Source organism: Squalius cephalus (genome assembly GCF_949319135.1).
Source record: "Squalius cephalus genome assembly, chromosome: 18".
NCBI classification, from domain to species: Eukaryota; Metazoa; Chordata; class Actinopteri; order Cypriniformes; family Leuciscidae; genus Squalius; species Squalius cephalus.
Genome location: NC_137139.1, coordinates 4,533,393 through 4,557,667, shown reverse-complemented (window position 1 = coordinate 4,557,667; position 24,275 = coordinate 4,533,393). Strand labels below are relative to the sequence as shown.

Below are 24,275 nucleotides of genomic sequence, written 5' to 3'. Positions count from 1 at the left end.
AACAGTTTGACTTTATTTCTGTCAGACGTCTACAGAAGTTCTTATTGAGAATTGACAGAGGTTTAGATGTTGATGATTTATTGAAAATATTATACATTTATGATGAAATTTATTTATAACCACCATGATGGAGTTCAGTGTTTGGTTTAGTTGGGCTCTTGACTCTTGAACTTCTACCTTTAATTTTTCTCTGGTTGCTGTAACTGTGTTACGCCAAAAACGCGAAGAGAAATTCTGGGGATAATCACCAGCAATTAAACTGAGTCACGGATCACTTCCCAAGATATCGATTCGAATATGTGTTAGTTCATAAAATACATTTTAAATATTTTAAAATAAACAATATATAACAAAAGATCAATCATTGTTGTGGTTTTTTGGATTTTTTTTTCTTTTTTTTTTACGCAGAAATGTGTACACCTTAAACACATTATGCAAAAAACATTTTTTATTTCTTCTATAGTCACTTTTGCACACATTGCAGCATGAACATGCTGTTGAGATTCATACGATGATTCTTGATGTCTGTGTGTGATTAAATATCACAGTAGTTCAAAATGTTTTGAGCACAATGTGTTAAAAAAGAGATCTGGGATCCAGAACTTCTGTTGATGTCTGACAGAAATAAAGTCAAACTGTTAGTAATAAGTGGAGCTGGTAATGCTGTTTTTGTCTCCTCTGCGGAGATCTTGAGAGATCTGTTAGTGTTTAATGTTCTGTTGGGATTTAAAGGGTTTCTGTTGTGTGAGTTTTGTGGGTCATCATTGTGCTGAAGAGTAGAGCCTGTGCTTCAGTCCAGCAGAAGAACACAGACCATTGAGTATACTGGATGTTGCTTTATCTAAAAGGCATTATTGAATATATGGAAATATATATAACATAATATATTAATGCAATATAGTATTTTATATATTTTTCAATATTTACACCATATAATACATTGATCATAAATATGACAATATATTTTTGTTCCATAAGGGCAGTGATGTCATCATCCAGATCAGTTCAGTTTTCATAGAGTCAATGCAGTCAGATCAATAATATTGTTGAATATTAAGTGTCACCAACTAAGCAAGCCGCAGGCAACAGTGGCAAGGAACCCAAACTCCTTTAGGTGACAGAAATTGAGGAAAAAAAACCTTGGGAGAACCCAGGCTCAGTCGGGGGAACAGTTCTCCTCTGGCCAAATGAACCAACATGGTGTGATTATGATTGCTGGTTGCATCACAAGTCTGATTGCCAATTGATCATTTAGAATATATAATCCAGTTCCTTTTGCATGAGGATTGGGATAGATCATACGCTGGGAGTTGAAGCTGGCCATAGGGTCAGAGGACAAGGTCTTCACAGGGGATTTGTCTCTAAGGCTTATCTAGTCGTTATGGTCTCTGCTAACATTAGGTTTGCCACCCACACCGTAAAATACGGGATAGTCCCATATTTAAAGGTAAAATGATGAGTTCCATATGAAATCACTACGGGATGTGATTTGTCCCCTATTTTTCAAACACACAGTTGAATAAACAAAGATTTTGCAGTGTGGAGAATAGTAATAGCAAATATAAAGAAACCAGTTTCACTAGTAGAAGAAAAATGGGTTGAGAATGGGTTTCCCTTATTTTGCCACAATGAAGGTGGCAACTCTAATTGATAGTCAAATGTGTAAAATGAAATTAAAATGAAATTTTCATACATTTATGAAAGGCAATTACTGTAAATAAAAGATGAAATTTCAATAAGAGATGAAACCAGATTTAAAGTAAACTAGAGTAGTACTAAGAATTTGGAAAATGTACCAATTATTTGTAAAAATAGTAGAACCCCAATTCCATGCAATAAAATTAAGAATATGTGATTTGTTAATTCTCTTGAACCTTTATTTAACTGACAAAAGTACAAAGAAAAAATGTCCAATGTATTCACTGGCCAAATTAATTGCATTTTGCTAACAAATTTTGATTTTGATGGCTGCAACACACTCCAAAAAAGTTGGGACAGAGGCAAAATAAAAGTGAAAAGATTACAGAATATCTAAGTTAAGCTGTTTTGAAACAGTCCATAATAAGCAGGTGAACTGGTAAGAGGTGAGGGTACCGTGAACGAGTGTAAAAGGAGCATCCACCAAAAGCTCAGTCTTTGCAAGCAGAGATGGGTCATGGCTCACCACTTTGAGCTCACAATTTCAAGAGAAATTTCTCAATGCATGATTGTTCCACAGAGTCGTTTACACGCGCTCTTTCATCTCATACCTGGTAGAACCACTTGTTAAGGTGCAGAAATCTCTTGAATTACTAAGCTATATACAGTATATGATCTGTAAATGTAAATGATTGACCATGTATAATTTTGTGAAAAGATTCAGGGAGACAAGAGAAATCTCAGTCCGTGTAAGGTAAGGCAGGAGACCTTCGAGCCTTAAGATGGCATTGCATGAGTAACCAACATGCTACTGTGTTAAATATCGCCACTTGGGCTCGGCAGTACTTTGGAAAAGCGTTGTTACCTTCACATAATCTACTGCTGCATCAAGAAAAGCAACTTGATATACAAAGAGAAAGCCATACATCAACTCTATGCAGAGATGCCGCAGAGTTCTCTGGACCCGAGCTCATCTCAGATGCTTTAAAAGACAGTGTAAATCTGTGCTGCGGTCAGATTAATTCACGTTTCAGCATGTTTTAGGGAAAAACGGACATTGAGTTATCAGGTCCAAAGATGAAAGGGACTATACAGAATTTAACTAGATGTACCGCATCGCGGTACAAAATATGACCGCCGCTCAGGCCTGCACTGGCTTTCCACAAAAATAAATGACGTGGAGTAATTTGGCTGTATTGCGTGTTTATGTATATACCTAAAAAAAGTAGTAGTATGTGCATGTCTGTCTGTGTGTGTGTGTGTGTGTGTGTGTGTGTGTGTGTGTGTGTGTGTGTGTGTGTGTGTTTGTGTATGTGTGTGTCTGTGTGTGTGTGTGTGTGTGTGTGTGTGTGTGTGTGTGTGTGTCTGTGCGTGTATGTATGTGTGCGTACATGTGTGCGCGTGTGTGTTTGTGTGTGTGTGTCTGTGCATGTGGATTTGTTATGTGTGTGTGTCTGTGCGTGTGGATGTCAGTGTGTGTGCATGCTTGCATTTGTTTGTATTCCTGCATGTGTGTGTGTGACAGTATCATCCTAAACCAGCAACCCTTCGCTCAACAGCACCATCTACAGGCCCGATGAGTGTACAGTCACTAAATGTGCACATAAATTAATTTATTTTATACCCCCCCATGGATGAAATTCTACGAAACTTAGCAGAGGATACCCCCAGAGGATGTCAAGTTAATCATACACATGAAATATGGTGCAGTTCTGAACATCTCCACTGAAGATAGGGGCGATTAAAGCAGAATAATATTGCATTTTCATTTTTTATGGGAGGGGCGCAAATCACAAATGAGTGATTATGGGCTAGGTTGATGTGGGCCCTTAAGAGCAACATACCATAAAAATTTCTTCATCCTCGGTGCCACGGTTCAGGTAGTTATTTAGGAAAAACTGCATTTTTTGGGGTTTGGGGGGGCCCAGCGCGGGGGGGGGAGTGGCCCCCGGGGACCAAACGAAATTTTTCCGTAGAAGTCTAGTGGGGCTACATGCCCACCAAATTTCATGTTCCCCGGTGTTTCGGTGTCCCTGGTATCGTTGACGAAAAATTTACGGGGGCCCCAGCGCAGGGGGGAAGTGGCCCCCGGGGACCAAATGAAATTTTTCCGTAAAAGTCTAGTAGACCAACATACCATAAAAATTTCTTCATCCTCGGTGCCACGGTTCAGGTAGTTATTTAGGAAAAACTGCATTTTTTTGGGTTTGGGGGGGCCCAGCGCGGGGGGGGAGTGGCCCCCGGGGACCAAACGAAATTTTTCCGTAGAAGTCTAGTGGGGCTACATGCCCACCAAATTTCATGTTCCCCGGTGCTTCGGTGTCCCTGGTATCGTTGACGAAAAATTTACGGGGGCCCCAGAGCGGCTGGGGGAAGTGGCCCCCGGGGACCAAACGAAATTTTTCCGTAAAAGTCTAGTAGAGCAACATACCATAAAAATTTCTTCATCCTCGGTGCCACGGTTCAGGTAGTTATTTAGGAAAAACTGCATTTTTTTGGGTTTGGGGGGGCCCAGCGCGGGGGGGAGTGGCCTCCGGGGACCAAATGAAATTTTTCCTTAGAAGTCTAGTGGGGCTACATGCCCACCAAATTTCATGTTCCCCGGTGCTTCGGTGTCCCTGGTATCGTTGACGAAAAATTCAGTAAGGTGACGGGAAAAAAAAAAAAAAAAAACTTTGACAATCCCTATATGACCGCTTTCGCTAGCTACGCTAGCGGCGGTCATAATTAGTGACAAGTGTAAGAGCAAACATCTGTCATTGTATGGGACTTCAGCAGTGCGAAGGTGTGAAGGTACCATTGATGTGGAGGAGTAAATAGAGACATATACTGCCATCAAGATGAGATCTTTCCTGGGAAGAAAGACAAGACACACTCTGATGTAGCATGTGCAGAATGAGGCCTGGCTTCATACATCAGAGTGAGTGTAGACACTACACTGTAGAATGGATGTGCTTGACTGGCCTATACCTGCAGTCCAGATCTGTCTCTTATTGAAAATGTATGGCCCATCATGAAAAGGAGAATAAAAAAAAGTCGACCATGGACTGCTGAGCAGCTGTCTTCCTGAAACCTGTAACAATTAGTATCCTCAGTTCCCAACTGATTAAAAAGTGTAATCAAAAGGAAAGGTGATGTGACAGTTGTAAACATACCTCTGTCCTAACTTTTTTGAAGTGTGTTGTAGCCATCAAAATCAAAACTTGTTTATATTTACCAAATGCAATTAAGTTGGTCAGTGAAAACATTGAGAATCGTTTCTTTGTACGTTTGTCAGTTAAATAAAGGTTCAAGAGAATGAACAAATCACAGACTCTTGATTTTATTGCAATTTACAAAATGTCCCAATGTTTCTAGAAATGGGGTTGTACTGTACCAAACTGATTAAAAACTGGAGAATTGCACTGCTCTTTATTTCAGAAGTGCTACAGTATGAGAGTATTACTGTGCTCACCACAGGTCTGTCTCTGTGTGTGTTCACTGCTTCAACTTTCAGGAAAATGGACTCAACATCACAGCCTGGAAACACAATAGAAAAATGTAGAATTTTACGATCTAAATGATCTTTATGTAAACAGTTATATTGCAGAAGAGAGTCTGACCATAGGCAACAGGAGTGAGTTTCATCACCGTGTGCAGAGGACACTTCAGATAAGGCAGCTCATCTAGAGGGACGTCAGGGCAGAGCAGTAGTTAAAAAGACTCTGCTCATTCAAATTTGCATGTACAAGAAGGAGGAAAACGGTAAATATCAGTGATCGACAAAATGTTTGTGAACTAACTATTTCTGCATTGATTACTGATGGTCTGTTCAGCTAAGTCATAATTACACACAAGCACAATCTGACTTACAACACTCAAGCAGTTTTTTACTGAAGACTATAAATGATCATTATAATCAAAAAAGTAGGCTAACCCCTGAATTAAATTTTTTTTAGTTCTTTTAAAAATTTGTAGCAGCAGCAGCACAACTTCAACCAAATCTTTCCTGTTGCTGCTTATAAAATCTACACCACATTGAAGATGAATTTCGTAACACCCCCCTATAAAACAAAACAAATACTTTCACTTCATCAATATTTCTTTGTTTTCTTTTCTGTCTGTCATTTTCGACGTTTTGTTGAAATACTGACACTGGGGGTCGCCCTTGAGAGCCCCAAACACCTCCTACGTATTCAGAAAAGGCCAGTGGCATGTGGAAATTGCAGAGCACGCCCCAGACATATGGGTATATAAGGCAGCAGGCGCACACACACACTTCAGCTTTGTTCTTCAAGGTCTCTTGATTCTAAAGAGAAGCAATTTCCATCCACCTCTGCAAAGAGACAGAAGGTGCTGGATCGTCGGCACAGAACAGTGGTCTCTCTCAAGTGTGCACAGATAAGTGCAGAGAGCTCCACTGGGTGGATTAGTAGCGTTCCGATAGAGGCAATATCCTTAATAAAAGAGCAAATTCCCCTAAAAGAGCTGCACGGCGGATCGCGTCTTTTTAAAGATGCCTGAGGGTGACAGAGGCTGATGCAGAGTTGCTTTCCCCGGCAGCCGTGAGCATCAGGCTTAAATGGTCTCCGCCGCCCTGTCCCGAATGCTAGATCAGATGCTATGGCTCAGACTCGCGGAGATGTGGGATGCAGAGAAAGTGCACTTTCACAATCTCCCTAGGTGGCCTTTCAGGACACACACACACACACACAGACAGACAGACACAAACACACACACGATGTTCATGGCCCTCGTCTTCACGATGGTCAGACATCGATAGAGCCTGTCCCTCCAGCTGAGACAAATAGCTTTACAGCCTCTACTTCATTGTACCAAATAAATGAGGTGGGTTTTAAATCGTCCTCTAAATTGCAGAAATCATGTTCTTAGTGAAAAATAAATACTTTAAAAATAAATACAATTTTGCAGTTTGTAGGGTTGGGGGTCTTTTGCTGTTACTCTTAAGTTCTTCATCATCTCTTTCAGGATTGCCTATTGGACTCAAATGCCCACTCTTAGGGAGAGTAGCAACAGTCCTGAATTTTCTCCATTTGTAGACAACTTGTCAAACCATGGAATCACGAACACCCTGTAATGCAATGTCTTTAGCAATGCTGTTTTCTTAGACACGAATGAAAATCACAACACTTTTTATGTGTAATCAATGCAGAAATCCAGGGCTGCATTTCCCAAAGCATTGTGAGCCAAGTTGATTGTAGAGACCATTAGTTGCTGTGGTTCTACGATCTACTTAAGCTTACAATGCTTTCGGGAATAGCAGGGTTTGCAAACTTATTCTGTAAAGCTCATGTATTGGAGTAAATTAATGTTCCAGAAGTTTGTTCCAAGGTTTCACTCTACCTGCACTTTTGTCCAGGAAGTATGCCAGCAGACAGCGCATGACAGCCTGATGACATATGACCAAAACATTCTCTTGGCGCTCAAGCTCCATGATTACAGGCTCTAAACGCTGAACCAGATCCTCGTAGGACTGAACACACAAACACACACACACAAGCACTGCAGTACTAAAAGAAGGATACAAATATATAACCTTTGCATTTAATGGAAATTGAATTGATTGTGGCAATTCTTTGTTGTTTAGAATCCAGTATTCCCGTAATTCTTTTGTCTTTTATGAGTTCAGTAAATTACTCTTCTGTCCAAACATACCGTGCCAAAAACCGTTTCCATTGCAGTTTTGCGAAATATTCCTTTTTCGAATTGCCTGAAAAAACACCTCAAAAGTAAAAACTTGTTTGCCATATAGGCCTATGGGAGTTTTTACGAAATTGACGTGTTTCCGTTGGCCGTATATTCAATTCGCAGTTTAAATTTGCGCAATATGAAGGGTAATGGAAACGTGGCTAATTTAATCTTCAGGAAGGCTCACTGCAAAACCTTTATCAGTAATGCACTGACTGACAGCCTGTGCAACACGCAAACACATAAAGCATCCCATAAAATAATAATTTTAAAATCTCTTATTGCTGTTCAGTATCAGTACCCTTGGAACGCTGTTTAGGCAATCAAAATCAAGCTCCAAAAGTGTCCTTTCATACATGGTAGCCCAGCTGAGTTTTAACAAAGTCCCTTTCAAGGCAAGTCACTGCCTTTATTCTTCTTGTCGCTTGCCACAATATACTCACCTCCCCCTTTGGATAGCGGTACCGGTATTTGTCTTGGTCTCTGAGTGCAAACTCCTCAGGAAAGTGATCTTGAATCTCTTCGTACATCATCTCCTCACACACACCCTGCACATGAACACATGCACTTCATGACATATATATATATATCATTCGAAATCAAACACACTCTGCAAAAGAACCAAAACGATTGGCAACTGTGGCTTTTGCCCAGTGGGCACTTCGGTCAATCTTATATGTGCAACTAGAAACAGGACTTGACTCACAGCATCAATCTCATTCAGTGCTTTCCATTGCTCATATGGCACTCCAATCGCCTCCGCAGTCTGGATTGTTCTCCTCATGTGACTGGTCCAGATCTTCAGGTCCAGGATGCACTGACCCCTGATGTATGTCCCTAGAGCTGCAGCAAACTGACACAAATAAAAAAAGTGTGTCCCAAATCATAGTATGTTGAAATGAGTATTTCAAAGATAACCTGATTATCTAAGATTTCCAGGGGGAATTCTGAGTGCAGATTAACTATACCTTAGCTCCTCTCTTTTTGTCAATATAGTCTTTACATTTCTGCTGTTTACATGTCACAGTGTGTTTGATCTCAGAATATGTCTTCACTTCCGTGCTGACAGGCAGGACATCCAATTTTGTACGCATCTTGCGGCCACGCAGGAGTTTGAAAGGTGTAGCCCCTGTGGTAGCATATACCCACATAGCAACATTGTGACGTCCCAGATCTGGCCCACATCTGGCACATGTGGAAAGATGATCTGGCCCACATGCAGCGTGGAATGACGGCCCTTGGGCGGACCGCTCCTGTTTGCCAGATCTGGGCCACAAGCAGGCCATAGCAATACCACATGTCAGCCAAGAGCAAAGAAATAAACCAGAACTGGACCTGATCTGAGCCACAAAACCTGTGTATATTAAATATGGAGTCATCTCAGCCTTAAAGGAGAAGTTCACTTTTAAAATGAAAATTCTGTCATCATATACTCACCCTCATGTTATTTAAAACCTGTATGAATTTCTTTCTTCTGCTGAACAGAAAGGAAGATATTTAGAAGATTATCAGTAACTAGACAGTTTTTGGGTCCCAATGACTTCCATAGTAGGAAAAAAAAATACTATGGAAGTCATTGGGACCCAAAAACTGTCTGGTTACTGATAATCTTCTAAATATCTTCCTTTCTGTTCAGCAGAAGAAAGAAATTCATACAGGTTTGAAACAACATGAGGGTGAGTATATGATGACAGAATTTTCATTTTAAAAGTGAACTTCTCCTTTAATAAGCCTGTTAACAAGCAGAATCACTGAAGGAAAGAAGAGAACAGAAAAAGAGACGAGCAGAAACACAAGAACTACAACTGACTTCAGCCACAGCCTTAGATGAAATCAACTGAAGATAAAATAAGACATTAAATCTCTCTCAGGCTGAGATGACTCCATATTTAATATACACAATAACTCTGCAGACAACAGTAATGATCTAGTAAATGTCCCCTTATCACAGAATTGTGGTTCGATTATAATAAACAGTAATAATAATTACTTAAAACATCATCAATCCAGGATTCATTCAAAGCCTGAAAGTCCTTCTCTACACTCTTTCTATTATTTTAAATTTTAGATAAGATTTACACTAACCCTCTTTCCTTGTGTAGACAGACCGGAATCACCTCCGATACGCCCCAAAACGTTGAGTTCACTCTCTCCATGACGACAGAGGTAGATAGTGCGAGGCGTGACATGGATGTTCATCAGGTAGTAGACGATCCTGCTCTGAATATGATCCTGAACCTGATTCACCAGGTACCTGCTGCCCACGTTAAAGATCTTAATGTATGACAGGTTCCTGTGGACACACAGAGACATAATGATGAGGACTTCCACTGCAATCATGTCAAACAACAGATGTTGGTCAAATTCGTTCTGCACTGTTAACCCTTGCTGTAAAAGAAGGCCAAATTCTGACAGTTTCGCCTTTTCCTTTACAACAGTAATATACCATAGAAAACAGTCCATTCTGGGTAATATTTGTCGTTTTCGAGAAAATAGTCTACAGGAATATACTGTGAATTAACAGCGCTCAAAGTCGACACTCAGAGGCTGTGTGTCCAAATCACACCCTATACCCTCATTCACTATTCCTTATAGTTCACTAATATAGTCCACTTGTGAGAGTGAATGAAAAGAAGAGAGTGAATTCAGACACTGATGAACACCTGATAAGCAGAATCACTGAAGAACAGAGAAATAAGAACAGAAAAAAGAGAAACACAAGAACTACAACACTAATGCTCAACAACCACCTACATATTCACTGAGTTATCTCACTGCAACACTGCGTCAATGTTACTTTTTACTCTTTGTGGTGTGGATTTTCCTGTGGGGTTGAAAGGGTTAACAGTGTAAGATAAAAAGACACTCCCACGAAATGTATTTTAACAGTAATAACTTAACAGTAAGTTATAAAACACTGTTGCCAGTTTAGGTTTTTTTTGGGCCACCATTGTGCTGAAGAGTAGAGCCAGTACTTTAGTCCAGGGCAAGATCTATAAACATTATGCGGTATGTTGCATTTTTTTAGTGATCTAAAATTAAATAAATTCACAGTAATACTTTGCTCACATTATAAGTGCATTATAAATATTAGTTAATACATTTAAATGACAGTTGGTCAATTTAAGACAGTTGGTTTCTGCAAATGAAATTAGTTAACGTGAGTTTAGTTTATTTAGTGCATTTAATTTAGTGCATTTTACTGTAACACTGTAACTTTTACAGTGTGTTGCCAGTATTTTACTGTAAAAAAGCCTGGTAAGGTCTAACTGTGTGGGTGACAGTGTTTCACCTGTCTTTGTCATCATCTAAGGGAACATATGCGAGTTTGTAGCAGTCTATTCTCTTGAGGAAGTCAGCCACTGCCTCCTCTTTATCACAGTCAACGTAATCAGGACTGCTCAGCTTCACTTGCTGCAGATACAGAAAACAAAGCTCTTTTACAGGATGTAGAGTGTGAACAAACATATATTCCAATACAGACAAACTCCTACAGACTGTCAAGAAATTACCAGATAATAGTTTAATAATTATGCAGCTCAGTAAAAAGCAACTCAGTCAATGCATTAATACACATAGATCAATAAAGAAAGAAATAAACAAGAAATAAATATATATTTTAAACATGAAATAAATCTTATTACCTTGATGTTTTCTGCAATGATTTCTGGGTCATCACAAAGAGACTCAATAAAAAAGAGCTACAAGAAGGATAATTTAATTTAAATTTAAAAATTATATATTAAAGAGATATTTTTTAATTCATTTCTAAAGATGAAGTATTCATTTTGATGAATATTAAATTCACCTGTTTCACTCACTTTATAGCCGTTCTCTTTAGCAAAGGTAAGAATCATCTCTCTACGTTCTCTTGTTGTGTTGGTTGCATCAAACACCTGTAAGAAATTTAATTTCCAAAACTGGCTTGATTATCATAGAGAAGTCATTGCACCATTTGAGTGAATCACATCCTAAGCAAATGGTCATCACTTGTAGAATGGGAGTGGGTGTGAACTTCATTAACATACAGACCACATCGGTTACAACAGGAGCAAATTAATTTACAGGTTACAAATTAGTCACACCAGTTACTGACTGGTTTTCTTTTGGTTCCTTGCCACTGTCGCCTTTTTCGCCTTTAGCTTTCAGCTTGCTTAGTTGGGGACATTTAGTTTAATCTTCAACAATATTATTGATCTGCCTGCATTGACACTATTACATGAGATCTGAACTGAGCCGGACGATGACATCACGGTTTTATCCAGAGCGGCTGTATATGAACTAAATTAATAACTTTTTTTTTTACAAAAAAAATTAGCCATCACTGATCTTACTTAAGCTGGACTTTGATGCTATTTTCTTCAAGACACAAACGTTGTTGCATTATTTTCTTGTTATCTCTGTAAAGCTGCTTTGAAACAATCTGTATTGTAAAAAGCCCTATATAATTATTTATGTCCTTTAATTAATTAGTTTAATTAATTAATGTTTATAATTACCTTTATAGGTGACTTGACTTGAATGTAATGTGTTATATATTACAATATATTGAATAATACATAATGAATTGCCACTTTCCATATATTGAAAAATGTATTTACAATATATTTACACTGTAAAATGTAATTAGTTGAGATTGTACTTAGAAAACATGAAAAACAAATGCCTTAAGGATCAAGGATGTTTTAATCAAAGTCGTAAGTTTCTAAAATAGATATAGATGATTTATTGAAAATAATATAATTTTACATTCACCATTATGGTGATCAGTGTTTGCTTTAGTTGGAAAGCAACTAAAGCTATTCTTGCAAGATTAAAGCTTATAAAGACACTATGATTATTTGCATTTTTCAATTTCAGCCTCATCATAATTAAAGTTTATTTTTTCTGCCACAATATATATGTTAGTTATTTTAAATTTAAATAATATTCACAATATTACTATTTTGAATATGTTTATAATAAAATAAACAGCCTCGGTGAGCATAAAACACTCAAAAACATTTAAAAAATGTTGATTATTTCAAACTTTTTGGCTGGTTGTGTATAAAACATTACGCATTAATCAGAAACTACTGTGATAATACTTATGGCCTTACCAGCTGCTAATTTTTCCGAAACAGAAAAAGTTAAGTTTCTAACCACAGCTCTTCTAAATTAATCAAGATCAGTAGAAACGTCAGTAACTATTGTCCGTGTACAGATGAGCATGTGTGTGTGCTTGTCACTTACTGCAACTTGTCCATGATCCTGAGTGAAGTAACAACAGACGTCTTTCAACGCCGCCAGAGCACACGCTCTAAAGCACACAATTTACAAGAAAAATAAAATAAAAATACAATAACAAACACTCACACACACACACAAATATATATATATACACAATATAATTTGTTAGTTCTGGTGCTCAATCATATGATTATCCATATGGTGTTCAATGAGTACTGATATAGGGCGAATTTCAATCACAAATGAGCATCCCTATGCCTTACTCACAACAAAGGGCAGACACTTTCTGCAGGTTACATTACATTACTGACAGTTACTTGCTGCTGGAGCAGTTTTTATGAGTGAATCAGTCACGGTATCGTTACAAATAGACAATAGACACATTTACAGGCAAAGTTGTGTCTAAAATGTCAAGTCAAGTCAAGTCAAGTTTATTTATATAGCGCTTTTCACAACATAGGTTGTATCAAAGCAGCTTCACAGTAATAAATTAAAACAATACATCAATGTTTGTTTCTAGTGGAACGTCCACGTTTGGTAATGCTGATCAATAGTATCGTTGATTGATTAATTAAATTAAATATTCCCAAATATCCCCAACTGAGCAAGCCAAAGGCAACAGTGGCAAGGAACCGAAAAACTCCATCAGGTGACCTAATGGAGAAAAAAAAACCTTGGGAGAACCCAGGCTCAGTCGGGGGCCAGTTCTCCTCTGGCATTTATGAACTAGAGGTCGGATTTAACTGTAAGATTAAAAGTATTATATGAATGCCTGGCTGAAGAGATGCGTCTTTAATCTAGTTTTAAACTGGGAGAGCGAGTCTGAGCAATGAACAGTATCAGGAAGGCTATTCCAGAGTTTTGGAGCTAAATGTGAAAATGATCTCCCTCCTTTGGTGGATCTGGATATCCTAGGAATGACCAAAAGCCTCGAATTTACTGACCTTAAAGAGCGCAATGGATTATAGGGCGATAGAAGATCGGTTAAATAGACTGGAGCTAAGCCGTTTAGGGCTTTATAAGTCAGTAGCAATACCTTGTAATTAATACGGAACTTTATAGGTAGCCAATGTAGTGATGATAAAATTGGTGTTATATGATCATATTTTCTTGATCTAGTTAGAACTCTAGCGGCAGCATTTTGGACTAACTGTAGCTTGTTTATTGAGGATGCAGGACAACCAGCTAATAAAGCATTACAGTAATCTAGTCTCGAGGTCATGAACGCATGAACTAACTTTTCTGCATCAGAAACAGATAGCATATTACGTAGCTTAGCAATGTTTCTAAGGTGGAAAAAGGCTGTTCTTGTAACATATGAAATAGGATTTTCAAAAGACAGGTTACAGTCGAGTATAACACCCAGGTCTTTTACTGTAGAGGATAAAGTAACAGGACATCCTACGATGTTAAAGTTGTATTGTAAGAGGTTTTGTGGGTGGTTTTTTGAACCGATGATTAGTACCTCTGTCTTGTCTGGATTTAATAAAAGAAAATTGCGCGTCATCCAATCTTTTATATCTTTAACACACTCTGTCAATTTGGATAATTTAGCGTTTTCATCCGGCCGTGATGAAATATAGATTTGAGTGTCATCAGCATAACAATGGAAACTAATTCCATGTTTCCTTATAATATTTCCAAGTGGCAGCATATATATTGAGAATAATAGAGGGCCTAACACAGATCCCTGCGGCACTCCATAGTTTACTGGAGTTATGATCGATTTTTCTCCATTTAAATAGACAAAATGGTAGCGGTCAGATAAGTATGATCTAAACCAGCTTAATGCTTGTCCTTGAACACCAGTATAATTTTGTAGTCGATCTAAGAGTATTGTATGATCTATAGTATCGAACGCAGCACTAAGATCAAGTAAAACTAGTATTGAGATACAGCCTTGGTCAGAAGCTAAAAGTAAATCATTTGTGATTTTAACAAGCGCAGTTTCTGTGCTATGATGCGGTCTGAATCCAGACTGAAACTTTTCATAGATGTCATTTTCTTGCAAGAAAGAGCCCAGTTGAGCGGACACAGCTTTTTCTAGTATTTTAGACATAAAAGGTAGATTTGAAATGGGTCTATAATTTGCTAGATTATGTGGATCTAATTGTGGTTTCTTAATGAGAGGTTTTATAACTGCCAGTTTAAATGTTCTTGGAACATGACCTAAAGATAAAGACGAGTTAATAATATTGAGGAGAGGCTCTTCCACTACAGGTAACACTTCTTTCAAAAGTTTAGTTGGTATAGGATCTAGTAAACATGTTGTTGTTTTAGATGAAGTGATAAGTTTATTTAACTCTTTTTGTTCTATAGTTGTAAAGCACTGTAATTGTTCTTGCGGGGTGATAATTGAGGCTGAATTATAAGACGCGATTGAGGATTGAACGTTTACAATTGTGGTTCTGATGTTTTCTATTTTCTCAGTGAAGAACTTCATGAAATCATTACTACTAAACTGTAACGGAATATTTTGTTCAGGAGACATCTGTTTATTTTTTAGTCTAGCCACGGTGTTAAATAAGAACCTAGGATTGTTTTGGTTGTTTTCTATTAGTTTGCGGAGATGCTCAGCCCTGGCCTCTTTTAGGGCCTTTTTATAACGTGACATACTGTCTTTCCATGCGATTCTAAAGACCTCTAAGTTAGTTTTTTTTTTTTTTTTTTGTAATGTAAGTTACATGTAAGTTACTCAATGTAAACTTCATTTTTATTGAACTCTGGCCTACAACCGAATTACAGCAGTGCGTCCCTTACGTAACGGAAGTATATTTCCATATATTTATGATCAATATTTATGATCAATATATTATATGGTGTAAATATACTAAAAGAAATATGAAATAATATATTGCGTTAATATACTGTGTTATATATTACAATTTATTGAATAATGCACAAGGATTTGCCTCTTTTCATATATTGGAAAATATATTTACATTATATTTACACAGCAAAATGTCATTAGATGAGTGTACGTGGAAAACGATTGCCTTCAATTTCTCTAGGATGTTTTACCCAAAGTTGGTTCTAATATAAAAACATACAAAAGAGAATCAGGACAATGATAAACTACGCATTTATTTTTATTTATTAAACTGAAAAAAAACAAAACAAAAAAAAAAGTTAAAGAAAAATCAAGTTAAAGAAGTTAACAAATTGTCTTGGCACTTTTTTCACTCTTTTGTGTGTTTTTATATTAGAATCTTACAACTTTGAGTAAAACATCCTTGAGAAATTTAAGGTAATTGTTAAAAGTACACTCGTCTAATGACATTCTACAGTCTGAATATATTGTAAATATATTTTTCAATATATGAAAAGCGTCAATTCCTTAATATATAACAAAAAATATGAACACAATATATTATTTCGTCACACTTTATTTTAAGGTGTCCTTGTTACAGTGTTGCAATAATAGTTATATATTTAAGTACTGAATAATATTAAGCAACTACATGTACTTACTATAGGGTTAGGGTAGGATTAGGATTTGGTTGAGGGTTAGTTGCATGTAATTATGCATAATTTACTGTTCTTACTATGGTAAGTATGTAAATATGTAACAAGGACACTGTAAAATAAAGTGTTACCATTATTTCATATATTTTTCAGTATATTTACACCATAAAATATATTTATCAATATATTTTCGTTCTGTAAGGGTGAATATTCAGAACAATAGCATAATTGTGAGTGTAATATTGCTTCCATAAACAAGAACTTAATATTAATTTTGGAGAAATAGCACTCTTTCTCATGTGATATTACTTAAATGAAGCACTGTTGTGTAAAGTGTTTCTCACTTGCGAATCTTCATGGCCTCTTCGTTGTCTGGGAGGAAGAATTCGTAACTCTTATAGGTGTGAACGGCATCCCTTCGGTACTGTCCAACGTTAAACACTGTTAAAATAGGTTCACATCAGTGACTGTTTAGTGCAAGAAATAATGCTCTATGATTTTATTCGGTCTACAGAGGCACATATTACAAATACATCTTTTAAGACTTATGTTCTTTAAATACTACTGAATTTGGAAAACAACCTGCCCAATTAACATTGAAAATGCCAAAAATGACCATATTGTTGCCAATAAAAATGTACCAAGTTCAACAGCCATCTACCAATATATCGGGCTGCAATGACCTGTATTGACCAATAAGTGTACAACAGAAACATACTAGTGCCTAAATCTACCAATAGCCTTGACATTTTTTGTTTTTACAGTTTTTCTTGATTGCTTAAACACTTTAACCAGGCTTTTGAACTAAAATTTCAAAACCATAACGCCATTTATCAAAACGCACACCCATTTCCCTAAACTATACACTATTCCCCTGTTTTGACACATAAGTCAGATTTGTTGAACTGTCACTGCAAAACTCTACACACAAATCCCTTCATTTCTCATTGCCTACACTATGTTGTCATTTAGAAAGCGCTAGCATTCAATATTGTTCACTCAAGTCAGCACAGCTTCAGCTCAGTTAGCACACAATTACCCAAGTGGAAACACTAAGAGTCAAAATTTAACACACATCAATCAGATCCTTCATTAGATGGATCTCTAGGGCCAGAGTCAGTTCATTGGGTTTTGGAACAATGGATCCAGAAAGACATGAAGGAAGAGGTTGAGGACATTGGAGTGGAGGAGGAGGAGGAGGAAGAGGAAGAAGAGTAGATGGAAGTGGAGGAAGAGAATGAGGAAGGTGAAGGGCAAGGGCAAGGCCAAAGAGACAAGCAGTGCCACTCTAGTTACCCATGTCTTTGTCCATGGTATGACAATAAGGGAGGCTGGGCAACGAATACAGCCAAACTTGAGTCGCTTCACCGTCGCCTCAATCATAAGAACCTTTATAGAGAAGAACAGGTACAGTAGATGCACTTCAGACTGCTCTCTACTGTAACTTTTGCCCGTCCCTTGAACGCAAAACGTAGGAATGGTCTGTGTCGAGGGAGAATCGAGACGTGAAATCACGCTCCCTTCAGGTCAATCGCTGCAAACCGATCTTGGGGGCGAACGCACTCGAAAATGTGTCTGTGTTAGCCTCATATCGGCTAGAGGAACCAGCTCTATTGCGTCTTTTGCCAGTACTGTGATCTCCACACACAGGACAGGAGCATCCTTGTCTGCCACTGAGGTAAACTGGACCCCGCTGAACCTGGAGGCGAACTGAATCGAGTAGCCGAGTCTGATCGAGTGAGCCAGCGAGATGGGCTGGGAAGCACTAGCCAGGCTCGCAGACACCACGTGAGTGAAACCAGTGGGACGACAGACGTACCCGCAGTGGGGCAGCACAGGGGCCTGACCCGGAAGGCATAGTGTCCCGGAGTGGGGACAGAGTGTGTGGTGCAACACTTACCTGGCCGCATTCCTGCAGGGGGGCTCGGCGTCGCGGCTGAGCTGGCCATACTGGAGCTTTTTTTTTTTTGGTTGCAGGGGAACGGACGCTCTTGGCAAAAGCAGACTGAGGGGCAGCATGTGACGGCCTGTTAGCAGAGGTTGCGTTGGAGCAGGTTCTTGATAGCCTCAGCCTGCTTCTGGACTGCCAAGAACTGCTAGGCACAGTCTTCGACAGCGTCATCGAAAAGACCACCTTGCAAATGGGAGCATTGGACTTGCAGGGTGGCTATCGCATGCAGGGTGAAGGCGGCCTGTCCAGTGGCACTGTAAACCTTAAAAGCCAGAGCTGCTGTTGTCTCAAAGGTGCTGGATGGGAGTTGCGGATGACCCCTGCAGGTGGCAACCTTTGAGAACATTAATTTTAAAATGTATGCCCACAATTATTTTTATTTTTTTAAGAATTTTTTTATTATTATATTTTTTATTACCCCTCCATCGAAGATAGTGAGAGAGCTATTGACATCTGATCCTCATCCAGAGCGGGACAACCCGTGCTGTCAGCCGGGAGCTCAAAGGCCCACGACACACTGAGGATTTGGAGGGTTTTCCCGGCAGAAGAGCTCTTACTGTAATCCTAGATCTCCCAAGTGTTGAGGGGCAACTGCAAAGGGGACTCAAAGCCTTTACGAGAAAGGCTAGTCGCGACCAGCGTGCCGACCATCGTTCTCATGACGACCACCCAAGAACGCCATCTCAGCTTATGCCCAGGCATGTGAGACAGCAATCGTGGCCATCAGATGAGGACAGGAAACGACCGCATCCAGAAATGCATGGAGAGAGAGGTGTCTTTAAAAAGACGCTCGCTGTCCGCTTGCTCTTTTAGGGAAAAAAACTCTCTCTTAGTGCTGAAGTGCACAGGGGAACAGTTGCTGCAAGACCAACTTCAGGAAGTCTGCAGCGTGCAAAATACTATTTTAGGAGAACTACAATGTATGCAGAGAAAGCTCTTTTAGAAGCGACCACCGCTGACGAGCCGTCACACACACACTCACTGAAGAGCTTCTTCCTAGTTTGTTGCACACACTCGAACGATGATTGCTGAGCACAATCGTGAGAAACGCTCGGCTTCAAAGCTAAAGCTTGATTAAAGCACGCTTCCTTACATACCCGTCTCATGGGGAGTGGTTGATGATGCAAATCACTTCTGACGTAACGTCGAACGTGGCTGACTGAAAGGGAACCACATGCAAAACAACTTATTGCTTTTTTTTGAGTGCTTGTGTGTAATGTCTGAGGGCAAAGTTAACTTTTTCAGCAAAATTGAATGGTTTTGAGTGGAGAGCTTCATTTTGATATAGGAAGTAGGAAGTTTGGGGAATTAGGTGAGAAGTTAAGGATTTGTGTTTAGAGTTTTGAGTAAAGGAAGCATAATTTCAAGAAACGTGTTTAAGCAGCAATCAAGAAAAACTGTAATGTGTGAGAAAATTTTGTGCTTCTACCTGTTACTTTTATAAATTGAAATGTTTGTATAATGTTTCCATGAATAATAATACTCACCCTTGGTGGGAACGCCAATCCAGTTGAGGTAGCGTGTGAGTTTCTTAGAGATGTAGGTCTTTCCACGGGCAGGAAGACCAACCATCACAATCATGGTGGGAGAGTTGGTGAACTGCGGAACTGATGCTGAAACAAGCACACACATTATGTCTAATTAAATAAATAAACCCCATGATAGTTTCATACACATTATATTAATCTAACATTTAATTTCAAACTGACGCATCATTTGATATGGTTTTACAATGCATTTCTTTAACTGATCTCTATGGAGACAGAAGCCATGTTTACATTCCCACTCATTTATTCAAGGTATTATAAGTTATTCATTTTACTAAAGAAACAGTAGTGTCTCATGTATCAGTCGTGGGGCCCAGTGACCAGGAGCACACCAACGGTATGGGGTCCAACAACGTTGTGGGGCCCGAAATGGTGGGCCCCACACCGATTTCAATGTAAACTGCCTCAGTAGCCTCTGCTGATATGCCTCATGCTTTTTTTTCACTTTCCCCACAAGGTGATAAAAACCGGTTAGGAGTGTGTATGTGTGTATGCTCTCTATCGCCCCTGTAGCTGGGAACGTGGTATTGCAGCAGATACACACTACCGGAAGTGTGTGTGGCTTTAGCCAATGAGAAAGGCCCACGGAGAGGGAGGGAGAAGCCGTGTAGTTTTATTGGATGCGCCCACGCACACTGTTACTGGGTTTTAATCTTTAATTCCTCTGTTTTGACTCTGTTTCAATGGAAGAAACACTTCATGTTGACTAAGCAACAGGTTGCTGTAATCCTTTAGTATTTAACTATACATTTGATATAGTTTCATGTATATTTCTAGTTGTGTGAACAGAATGATGCTTAATGAAGTAAGGTTTTAAACAGATGGCTAACATTAGCTGCTAAAAGCCCACGGATACGGCCACGGATGGCATTTTAAACCGGAAGTTCCACGCGCTTCGACTCTGAACAAACGGAAAACACTTTCATGTGAGAAACAGGTAAGGTGAAGTTATTTGACTTTGTACATGATTTTCGTTTCAATTCTTACTCAATTTCGTAGCGCAACTAAATGAAAGTTAATGATGTAGCATTTTATTCAGATCGATAGCTGATAATGTTATGAGCTGGTGATGCTATTTATAGATCGATAGCTGATCCTGGTGGCTGCGTAAGAAGCATTTTATTGCATTACATGATAATTTGACTCCGTTTTCTTTATAGTTTTGCAAAAATCCACTAATATATTGGTTTGATGCTTATGTTTTAATTGATCAGACATGATTGCAGATCACGTGCAGCTGACAGACTAACTTAACTGTTTATTGATCTATCTTACAGTATTTACAATATGGCTGAATAGATCTAACTATCGTTTCTGTGTTATATCTGTTGTCTGGCCTGTGCAAGCTACATTTAGATCTTAAACCACTGAATATTAACGTTACATTACTTGAAATTGTTTGATTTTGAAATTGTCACGTCCTTAATGGAGAACTGTCACGTCCGTAGGCAACATTTTTTTTTCTCATAAATGCGATTACGAAAAATAAAATAAAAATAATATTTTATGTTCTGTGGAGGCCGACCCCCCTGAGTAATATTACTTTTGTTTTGCGCAGTGTAATTCATAGAATTACAAAAAAAAATATTTTGCCTAAAAGTTAAAGGAACACTCCACCGTTTTTTGAAATAGGGCTTATTCACTTTCTTTCCTACATTTAGATAGGTGGGCAAATGCATTTTTGTCTCAGTGCATGCATTGTTTTAGTTTGACAGGGTCGGCGCTAGCTTAGCTTAGCATAATGAATGGAATCCTTTGTTGCCAGTTAGCATGTCCTGAGTAAAAGTGATATAAAATTTTTAAAAAACCCACCTAATTACTTCCTGTGGGCAGATGGGAGTTTTACTTACTCAAACATGTTCTGAGGGCAGAAAGGAAAATGATTGGTTTACAGCTTCAACCAATGAACCTGAAGCAAGGGCGGGGTTTAGACGTTTGAATTTGAGATGCGCTGCGGAGGGATTCTTGAGGAATAGTCGGGAAAAAAAGACAGATGTTTGTGGGAGAACGCATTTATTGCAAGGTAAGTGAATTTACTACTATATTTTGTTACAATTCAACATCCTCTAAAGTTTACTAAGATAATAAGAGAACATTTAAAAATGCACAGGACTAATCATCGTCTAAATATCGTATTGTAGGCTATGCATTTTGATTTGACTGTTTCATCAGTCGACCAAAACAAAGCTGCTTATGGGGTAACTGGTGTAAAACATGCTTTTCCAATGCTACCTCGCTGTCTGTTAAATTGATATGCGAGAACAGAACTTTTCCGAAGAAATTTTCCGCGATATTTCAACGGTCAAAATGATACATCTCCCGCCTTAGCGCTGCTCTCAGGGCAGGAGCTCGATATATTCAAATTGCTGTTATTTTTAGTGTATTACCCGCTGCTCTCAGGGCAGGAGTACTCAATAGATTAAAATCGCTGTTATTTTTAGTTTATTACGTGCTGCTCTCAGGGCAGGAGTACGCAATAGATTCAAATCGCTGTTATTTTAGTGTATTACGCGCTGCTCTCAGGGCAGGAGTACTCAATAGATTCAAATCGCTGTTATTTTAGTGTATTACGCGCTGCTCTCAGGGCAGGAGTTCTCAATAGATTCAAATCGCTGTTATTTTAGTGTATTACGCGCTGCTCTCAGGGCAGGAGTTCTCAATAGATTCAAATCGCTGTTATTTTAGTGTATTACGCGCTGCTCTCAGGGCAGGAGTACTCAATAGATTCAAATCGCTGTTATTTTAGTGTATTACGCGCTGCTCTCAGGGCAGGAATACTCAATAGATTCAAATCGCTGTTATTTTAGTGTATTACGCGCTGCTCTCAGGGCAGGAGTACTCAATAGATTCAAATCGCTGTTATTTTAGTGTATTACGCGCTGCTCTCAGGGCAGGAGTTCTCAATAGATTCAAATCGCTGTTATTTTAGTGTGTTACGCGCTGCTCTCAGGGCAGGAGTACTCAATTCAAATCACTTTTTTGTGCATTACGCGCTGCTCTCAGGGCAGGAGTACTCAATAGATTAAAATCGCTGTTATTTTAGTGTATTACGCGCTGCTCTCAGGGCAGGAGTTCTCAATAGATTCAAATCGCTGTTATTTTAGTGTATTACGCGCTGCTCTCAGGGCAGGAGTTCTCAATAGATTCAAATCGCTGTTATTTTAGTGTATTACGCGCTGCTCTCAGGGCAGGAGTACTCAATTCAAATCACTTTTTTGTGCATTACGCGCTGCTCTCAGGGCAGGAGTACTCAATAGATTAAAATCGCTGTTATTTTAGTGTATTACGCGCTGCTCTCAGGGCAGGAGTACTCAATAGATTCAAATCGCTGTTATTTTTAGTGTATTACGAGCTGCTCTCAGGGCAGGAGTACTCAATAGATTCAAATCGCTGTTATTTTAGTGTATTACGCGCTGCTCTCAGGGCAGGAGTACTCAATTCAAATCACTTTTTTGTGCATTACGCGCTGCTCTCAGGGCAGGAGTACTCAATAGATTAAAATCGCTGTTATTTTAGTGTATTACGCGCTGCTCTCAGGGCAGGAGTACTCAATAGATTCAAATCGCTGTTATTTTAGTGTATTACGCGCTGCTCTCAGGGCAGGAGTACTCAATAGATTCAAATCGCTGTTATTTTTAGTGTATTACGAGCTGCTCTCAGGGCAGGAGTACTCAATAGATTCAAATCGCTGTTATTTTTAGTGTATTACGAGCTGCTCTCAGGGCAGGAGTACTCAATAGATTCAAATCGCTGTTATTTTAGTGTATTACGCGCTGCTCTCAGGGCAGGAGACTCAATAGATTCAAATCGCTGTTATTTTAGTGTATTACGCGCTGCTCTCAGGGCAGGAGTACTCAATAGATTCAAATCGCTGTTATTTTTAGTGTATTACGAGCTGCTCTCAGGGCAGGAGTACTCAATAGATTCAAATCGCTGTTATTTTTAGTGTATTACGAGCTGCTCTCAGGGCAGGAGTACTCAATAGATTCAAATCACTGTTATTTTTAGTGTATTACGCGCTGCTCTCAGGGCAGGAGACTCAATAGATTCAAATCGCTGTTATTTTAGTGTATTACGCGCTGCTCTCAGGGCAGGAGTACTCAATAGATTCAAATCGCTGTTATTTTTAGTGTATTACGAGCTGCTCTCAGGGCAGGAGTACTCAATAGATTCAAATCGCTGTTATTTTTAGTGTATTACGAGCTGCTCTCAGGGCAGGAGTACTCAATAGATTCAAATCGCTGTTATTTTTAGTGTATTACGAGCTGCTCTCAGGGCAGGAGTACTCAATAGATTCAAATCGCTGTTATTTTTAGTGTATTACGCGCTGCTCTCAGGGCAGGAGTACTCAATAGATTCAAATCGCTGTTATTTTAGTGTATTACGCGCTGCTCTCAGGGCAGGAGTACTCAATAGATTCAAATCGCTGTTATTTTTAGTGTATTACGCGCTGCTCTCAGGGCAGGAGTACTCAATAGATTCAAATCACTGTTATTTTTAGTGTATTACGCGCTGCTCTCAGGGCAGGAGTACTCAATAGATTCAAATCGCTGTTATTTTTAGTGTATTACGAGCTGCTCTCAGGGCAGGAGTACTCAATAGATTCAAATCGCTGTTATTTTTAGTGTATTACGCGCTGCTCTCAGGGCAGGAGTACTCAATAGATTCAAATCACTGTTATTTTTAGTGTATTACGCGCTGCTCTCAGGGCAGGAGTACTCAATAGATTCAAATCGCTGTTATTTTAGTGTATTACG

The 24,275-nt window shown here is 38.9% G+C and overlaps 1 protein-coding gene across 4 annotated transcripts in view; it reads right to left on the bottom strand.

Annotated features, from left to right (window-relative positions):
- Positions 1–24,275, bottom strand: part of LOC307146357 (6-phosphofructo-2-kinase/fructose-2,6-bisphosphatase) — a 67,006-nt gene that overhangs the window by 13,251 nt on the left and 29,480 nt on the right. For 2 of the 4 annotated variants that reach the window (XR_013819088.1, XM_079850279.1), the window contains exons 2-13: positions 19,459–19,584; positions 16,365–16,461; positions 12,559–12,625; positions 11,148–11,222; positions 10,971–11,027; positions 10,619–10,740; positions 9,412–9,619; positions 8,033–8,179; positions 7,770–7,874; positions 6,982–7,111; positions 5,241–5,303; positions 5,093–5,157 (exon numbers count right to left, since the gene is read on the bottom strand). Coding sequence is in view for 2 of the 4 variants with exons in the window: in XM_079850279.1 (XP_079706405.1) it covers positions 5,093–5,157; positions 5,241–5,303; positions 6,982–7,111; positions 7,770–7,874; positions 8,033–8,179; positions 9,412–9,619; positions 10,619–10,740; positions 10,971–11,027; positions 11,148–11,222; positions 12,559–12,625; positions 16,365–16,461; positions 19,459–19,584 (1,262 nt within the window). In the remaining 2 variants the exon portion in view is untranslated. The remainder of the gene's footprint in view (positions 1–5,092; positions 5,158–5,240; positions 5,304–6,981; positions 7,112–7,769; positions 7,875–8,032; positions 8,180–9,411; positions 9,620–10,618; positions 10,741–10,970; positions 11,028–11,147; positions 11,223–12,558; positions 12,626–16,364; positions 16,462–19,458; positions 19,585–24,275) is intronic. The other 2 variants (XR_013819089.1, XM_079850280.1) reach the window with 1 other exon arrangement.